This window comes from Anopheles coluzzii, chromosome 2 (genome assembly GCF_943734685.1).
Source record: "Anopheles coluzzii chromosome 2, AcolN3, whole genome shotgun sequence".
NCBI lineage: Eukaryota > Metazoa > Arthropoda > Insecta > Diptera > Culicidae > Anopheles > Anopheles coluzzii.
The window spans coordinates 3945472-3952449 of record NC_064670.1 but is presented as its reverse complement, the minus strand read 5'-3'; the positions used below and the strand labels follow the sequence as shown (position 1 = coordinate 3952449).

At 46.8% G+C, this 6978-nt stretch overlaps 2 protein-coding genes across 2 annotated transcripts; both read right to left on the bottom strand.

Moving 5' to 3' along the window:
• Positions 1–395: 395 nt before the first annotated feature.
• LOC120951173 (serpin B8-like) lies at positions 396–2900 on the bottom strand. Its single transcript, XM_040369724.2, has 4 exons — positions 2697–2900; positions 1379–2164; positions 887–1308; positions 396–799 (listed from the first exon to the last, which is right to left on the bottom strand). The coding sequence occupies exons 1-4, from the start codon at positions 2719–2721 to the stop codon at positions 506–508; spliced, it is 1527 nt and encodes a 508-aa protein (XP_040225658.2). The 5' UTR covers positions 2722–2900; the 3' UTR covers positions 396–505.
• A 1250-nt stretch (positions 2901–4150) lies between these two features.
• On the bottom strand, positions 4151–6616 carry LOC120951348 (antichymotrypsin-2-like). The gene is made up of 4 exons (XM_040370015.2): positions 6203–6616; positions 5505–5770; positions 5048–5432; positions 4151–4979 (listed from the first exon to the last, which is right to left on the bottom strand). Exons 1-4 carry the CDS (start codon positions 6279–6281, stop codon positions 4264–4266), a joined length of 1446 nt encoding a protein of 481 aa, XP_040225949.2. The 5' UTR covers positions 6282–6616; the 3' UTR covers positions 4151–4263.
• Between the last annotated feature and the right edge of the window lie 362 nt (positions 6617–6978).

The following is a 6978-nucleotide window of genomic DNA, read 5'->3' as shown; positions in this document are numbered from 1 at the left end:
TTCACCAAAGTCATTAATCATCCTAACATCACACAAATAAACACTACACACTACATACTGCTTAGTGCGTGTTGTAAGCTTGTAGCAGAGCAAACCCCTTCACAACACAGCAAACACCAAATCCCGGGAAAAGGTTTTTTGTTTATATTTTATTTGTTGTGCTTCTTGGGTGATCCAAGTTGTCATTCCCGATTGGTCCGGGCGGACAGTTGACATTAATCTCAATTATCGTGTCATGCGTCAAAAGATGATTTGAGTGGACAAAATATTATGCGTGTTATTGTTTGTCCGTTGCAACTATTTGCACAGTTTTATTTTAAATGTTTTTATTTTACCATAAAGTAAAAGTTTTTTTTTTACAACGCCTAGTGATAGTAAATTGAAAACCCATTCGATACTTTTACATGTTGAAGATTTATTGGACGCATGAGATGTACCAAGTGATATTGTAAAATTATGACATTTCTACGAGAGTCAATAATATTGTTTTCCTCATTAAAACGGTTTATCCTCGTCTGAATGGATCTTTCGGCTTCGACGGTTTGCTAATCTTGGCGAAAAATAATGGCAGCTTGTTTTTTTTGTCCATAATGATCAGTGCAAACGGTTGATCAGCTTTGAAGTCCAACGTGTGCGTAATGCTAAGTGGAATGACCGTTGCTGTGGTAACGCTTGCGGCAACCGTACCATGCGGGTTGACCGTCAGGAAGGATTTTTGTTTTACGTCCGATACCTTCACATTGTCGTTCGAAAGTTGATCGAATGGTTTATTGTCTCCAAAAATGCTAGCAACGCCCAACTGTGTGCAAGAGGAGGAAAACAAGTAGGATATTTAAAAAAACATAATTACTCCGTACTCGGGTTGCATCTGACTACTAATACTAACCTTCTTAAGCGGTTCCACGAGCGAAACCGTAGTTTCCGCTTTGAACTCTGGCAGCTGAAGCTTCACCTTGCTCGGTTCATCCTGTTCGATCTCCGTCAGGATGGTGAGCAGGTCTTGTGCGGTAAACCGACGCAGCTCTCGATCGAGTTGGAACTGTTCGTTGGGCAGGAAAAGGATCATCGACATCCGATCCCCATCGTACGGTAGCTCGATCCAGGTCATACCGTGCGCCGAATCGTCAGTTCGGGTGTTGCCGTTACGGAGCTCCTTCGTCAGGAACATCATATTCACGGACGACCGTACGGGTGGTTGTCCACTGACATAGAAAGCTCCTCGCTCCGTTTTGGGGAACTTGTTCAACCACGTACCGTTGAAGTAGAGGGCATTCATCAAGAACAGCTTGGTCTGGGGATCGATCGATTCTGTTGAAGGGGAAATAAAGTCACAACCATTATTAGAGCACAGCATTTCAGAACGCAAACGTGTACATACTTTCATCGACGACCTCTTGAATACGCTGCCGGGTCTTTTCACGCGCCCAGTTGTTGATGGTTTCGGAAGCAAGTCTTGGATTGGAGAAGTCCATCTCGCTCAGTGGCACATGGTTGCTCTTGAGCGAGTCGCGGAATGCTGGCAGAAGCTCGAACGTGGTCGATTTGAATATCTGTGAAGCCGAATCCAGTTTGTTCTTGGTGATAGGTTCCTGGTCCGCCTGCGGTGTCAGTGCGCGCTCAATGTCGTGCAGATCGTTCATGTTAAGCTGCAGCACGGATTCCATCTCCAGGCGCGTTGCATTGGAAGCGCCATCAAACAGATAAGAGAGCAGCGACTGTACCATGATCGGACTGATGATGTAATTGCTTGTATCGTCGCTGGGGAATGCTTTTTGGAAAAGTTTGACCGCAAAGTCCATCACTTTTTTGTCGTATCGAACCGACGGCTTGGGCACTTCCAGACCCGCATCGCCTGCCGGTTGTCTATCCATCGATGTGCTCGCCACCGAACCGGCTCCGGACAACCGCGTATCATAGGTACAGCGATTACCGTTGCATGGTGCTGGCTCTTTGCTCGGCTGCAACGCGGAGTTGATCGTGGCGCACCGATCGGAGTAGATGGGAAGGCTGGCGATGCATTTTACGAAGTGTGGATTAGCGTCTAGGAAGGTCGCAAATTGATAATCACACTCTGACTGGCGGATTCCATTCAAAAAGCAGTAATCATCCTTTGTTGTGAAAGTAGAGCCTTTAAATCGTTGACAGGAGCCGTGCGTGGCAAGAGCTGAAAATAAAGCACACAAATGGAGAAAAAGAAATAATGGCTGCATTAGGAAAACAGGATTTGATGTGCACAGTTTCTTCGTCGCCAGTCCGACTCGATCATTAATTCCGAACGCTGAGCGAAGTACAGTGGATTGTGATAATAAACAAGCAAAACATAATCTAGCGATGAGATTAATTCCGGTTTTTCGTAGAGCCGCAAAGCAAACATGATCACACGAAACCAGCATCGACGAGCCAGTCCGGTCCGGGGGAATTCCCAGCAGCTCACGGTATGGAGGGATTTACCCATACAGCTGCGAAGAATTGATAGAATATCGAGGGACGCTTGGCATGTCAGCAGCAAAGCAGCGTATGGCTAATGCGAATTGTAGGCCAATCTGAACAACGAATCGAAGAGGTCAAGCCGTACAACTGATAAGCCTTTCAATGTTCTCACACGGCATACTCAAACCTGTAAATGCTCCTTCTGTTCTCTAGCAAAGGTAATTTTCATGGCACTATATTCACTATGCGATAAAATGTATCCATACCCACTACTAGAAGTATCCAAATCATTTTGAACTCAAAGAACACTGACTGACGAAATGCGGGCGAAATGCACAGCCACAAACTCTGCTACGGGTCTAGGGAAGAAGCTCAGCTTAGCTTCACAGTGCACAATCACGACCTCGTAGTAGGGCGACGATCGTGAGACTGCTGGCTGCTCGATTCTGGTTTGCGCAGCTCTGATGCAGGGCTCTGATAACTGGTCGGATGAGCATGCTCTCACGCAGTTGTTTTGTTCTTCCACCGGGGGAAACCTTCGAACATGTACACACAAACACACCAGCACGGGGCAAAAATGGGAGAGAGATGTTGGAGGCGGTGGCGATCATCGTAGTTCGATTGAGATGAGTCGTTCATATGGCATCTCTCGGTGATCTCGAGATGTCAAGTAAAGTACAGTGCTGGACACAATTGATGACGTCCAGTAATTAATATTGTATAAATTATGATAGGATTAATGATTGGAATTTGCATTTTAATTTTTGATTACAATGACTTTCGTAACAGTTTCGATTGATTTCTCTTTTGGTCTTAAACATCGAAGGAGGATCTTCTTACGGTGCCGGAACTTCCATATTGTCTTCGTCGACAGGCTGTTTTACAATCGGACTGCTCGGCACTGAACCGGCTTCAGTCAACCCCGTATCATAGTGGTTGCCGTTCCATAGCAGAGTCGAGGAACCAGGAATTATTGCTGCATTAGAAAAGAAATCGAGATTTGAGGTAACAAGGCCGCGTATGGCTAATGCGAATTGTAAGCCAATATGAACAACGAATCGAAGAGGTCAAGCCGTACAATTGATAACACATTCAATGTTCTCACACGGCATACTCAAGCCTGTAAATGCTCCTTCTGTTCTCTAGCAAAGGTTATTATAATCACTTCGATAAAATGTATGCATCCAAATCATTTTGAACTCAAATAACACTGGCTGACATTGAGTCTAGGTAAGAAACTTCTTAGCTTTGCTCAGCGTCCCAGCGCGCAATCAAGGCCTCGTAGTAGCGCGACGATCGTGAGACTGGCTGGCTTGCATAGCTTACCTGAATGCAGAGCTCTGATAGTTGGTTGAATGAGCATGCCATCACACAGTTATTTTGTTCTTAAAATATTCGAGAGAGATGTTGGACTCGGTGGCGATCATCGTAGTGCGGTTGAGATGAGTTGTTCGTATCGCGTCTCTCGGCGATCCATAGGCGATCTCGAGATGTCAAATAAAATACAGTGCCAGGTACATTTAATGACATCCAGTAATTAATATTGTACAAATTATTACATGCCTAATGATTGGAATGGTAAACATAGGTCGCCATGGTAAGCATAGGATCTTGAGAATTTGGATTGTGATATATCTTTGAATGATTTATTCAGTAATTATGAAACATTGATAGACATTTTTAATAGATTTCTCTTTCGTTCTTAAACATCAAAGAAGGATCATTTTTAAGTCATTTTATTTACTCGGACCTACTTGCTAAAGGGAACTTAACATTATAAGAGGTATGTACGTTTCATGCCACGTACGAAAAACCGGCTGGAATATCTCGAACTTAGTTCAAAGTCGGGTTCACTATCTTTCCTACAAACAGCGGATACTCGTGTATCTTGTCCACAATCATCATAAGGAACGGTTCGTTCACGGTAAAGTTAATGATCGGTGGTGGTGGGGCGGCACTGAGTGCCACGAATGCAAGCGAAGCGGCCGAGACCGCAGTAGTACCCTGCTCGTCAACCGAGATGAACGTCCGTTGGGAGACATCGCGCACGACCAGTGGTTCGTTTGCCAGGTTCTGAAGCGCTGAAGCACGATCAAAGATCGACCTTAGACCAAGATGCTTGAGCGCGGGCACCAGCGACAGCGAGCTGAATACGTTGAACTTTGGCACGGTCAGGTGCATCTTATTGGTGCCACGATTCTGATTCAAACTCGTAATAATTTCAGTTACATCAGCAACGCTAAGCTGCTGAGCTGATTGCTGCAGCTGGTGTCGCATCTTCGGTAGCATAAGAACCATCGACAGGGAGGAACTTTCGTACGGCAGCTCTACCCACCGCATACCATGACCATTCGTGAAATCTATCTCTCCATACCGGAACCTGTTGAACTGGTACATCATCGGTCCCAGCTGAGCGACCGGAGATCTAGAGTCAGCGCTGGGCGCCGTCTCGAATAGTCCCGGTTCCGTTTTGGTGAACTGAAACTTCCATTTGCCCTTGAAATAGATCACGCTCGCCATAAGTAGACGTGTTGAGGCGTCGAGAGCAGCTGAAATTATTGCAAACAAGACTCGAATTAGTTTTTGGTTTTCTTTGTGAGTAATTAGCAAGACTTACTGGGTGCAACGATTTCACGGATAAGGCCTTGCGATTTTCGCGCCACCCAATCATTGGCAGTAGCGGCAGCGGTGTTGCGATTGAGGAAATTCACCGGCACAAACTCTACCCCATTCTGGAGTGCTTTATCCTGGATGGGTTTGCTGATTTTCGTATCCGTTCCGAGAAAGACGGCCATCGCCTGATCGAGCCTGTTTACACTCGACCCTCGAATGGCGAGCTCTTGACTGCGCACGATCTGTCCTAGTTCCTGCGAGGTGGCAAGTAATGAGGAGCTTAGCTCGGCTTGAGCAGCACGATCGGCCCCATCGTGCAGGGTCGCCAGAAGGGTTTGTGGCAGTATTGGACAGATGACTGTGTTGTCCTGTCGGGGTAATACCATCATCTGCAAAGAGAGTACAATCGTTAATGAGCGTAATGTAAGGCGCAGTAGGCACGGGGGCGAGATCGGCCTTACCTTCATCATGTTCCAGGCGAACTGCATCGCTCCGGGCGTTTTTGGCGGTTGAGGCTGAGGTTGCTGTTGCTCATTCTGCTTCGGCGCCGGAAACCGCAGAGAGGAGTCTTCAAATTGTATTTTTTCGTATGTTTTTATTGTCTCCTGTTGAGATTTCGGTACGTACACCGGTTGAGGATAGATTTCCGAGGGATTTCGAAAGAAGAAATCCGTATTATATGCAAATTGTTGTACAGTTTGCGCCGTTGTCAGACATAGCGAGGAGGCTGAGGGGAAATAAAAAGACAGACCAAAAGATAAATCAAACAGATACGTCTAGTATGATGTATGAAGCTTTGATCTTCTGAAGATTGACTACATCCATCATGGAATCCAACTGAAAGAGGACAGAATTAGGAATTGGGTGGCATCGCTCTTCCGAAACTGGCTACTCCGGCAAAGGTTACAGAAACCAGTCTGCCCACTCCTCACGCGTGGATAAAACGCGTCGTGTCACAAGATTCCACTAACACCACCACAACGCCCGATTAGAGATGCTCCGCTCGCAAAACGGAAAACTCAGTCGCCTGTTGTATCACCTTGACCACGAGGCTTTTCAGTGCCGCGTGCGATCGGTATGATCGATTCATTAGCATCTTCCGTCTTTATTATTGTAGCACACTTCTACACACATACGGGAACATGGGTCAGGGACTTACCAAAAATGAGAAAAATCCAGCATGCCCGGTTACTTGGCCGGAGCAAAAATTCACCATCCACCAAACTTGTTACACTCATCGTGACGAACTGACTGACTGTTGGTAGTGGCGCTAAAGCCGAGAGTGTTGATGCGAGGTGCTGATTTCCTTACAGCGACCTTACACTCTGCCCACACTACACGGTGTGCCACACACACCCGACCACGACCACGAACGATAGCCGCGAACAGGTTTTGCCGCGCGGGATTTCCGTTGTTAAACAACGTCGTCACCGCGATGCGCACGCTCGGTGGTGGTGCGGGCCTGTTTGCGAGAGCGTTTATTGTGCTAAATAGGGAGTTGCGAGCGATCGTTGCAGATTGTGAATCTGCCTCGGCCGCTGGTCGCGTAGTGACTGACGGACGGCACACGGACTGCGTAATGCCGCCCGCCATCGGGACGGTTTGGGTGTTTTGGTGCGACTTCGAACGCGCAAACCTGTTATGCTGAGCGGTGACTTGTTTTATGTGATCGTTCAGAAGCACAGCCGGGGATCGGCCGGTGTATGGCAATCCACCTAGCGCTACCTGATCGACGTGATAGTGTGAGAGTTGTGCATTATCGCTTGAACAATTATCACTTGCAAGAAGGGTCGGAGGGCTCACGGGTTGGCAAAACATGAGTCACCATGGTGCAGGCGCACTTGTTTATGAGTGTCTAGGGCAGAATAGAGTTTATCTTACTATCAGTAAGGTGTAGCGTCCGTTGCGATGGTAAGCTATTGATGATGGTTCCGC

Excerpts from the sequence above, each read along its gene's own strand:
- LOC120951173 (XM_040369724.2), bottom strand. The coding sequence starts at position 2,721 with ATGATTTGGATACTTCTAGTAGTGG. Across the intron at positions 2,165-2,696 it reads TTGGATACTTCTAGTAGTGG|CTCTTGCCACGCACGGCTCC; the intron begins GTATGGATACAT and ends CTTTATTTTCAG. Across the intron at positions 800-886 it reads TCGTGGAACCGCTTAAGAAG|TTGGGCGTTGCTAGCATTTT; the intron begins GTTAGTATTAGT and ends TCTTGCACACAG.
- LOC120951348 (XM_040370015.2), bottom strand. The coding sequence starts at position 6,281 with ATGAGTGTAACAAGTTTGGTGGATGGTGAATTTTTGCTCCGGCCAAGT. Across the intron at positions 5,771-6,202 it reads CTGGATTTTTCTCATTTTTG|CCTCCTCGCTATGTCTGACA; the intron begins GTAAGTCCCTGA and ends ATTTCCCCTCAG. Across the intron at positions 5,433-5,504 it reads TCGCCTGGAACATGATGAAG|ATGATGGTATTACCCCGACA; the intron begins GTAAGGCCGATC and ends CTCTCTTTGCAG.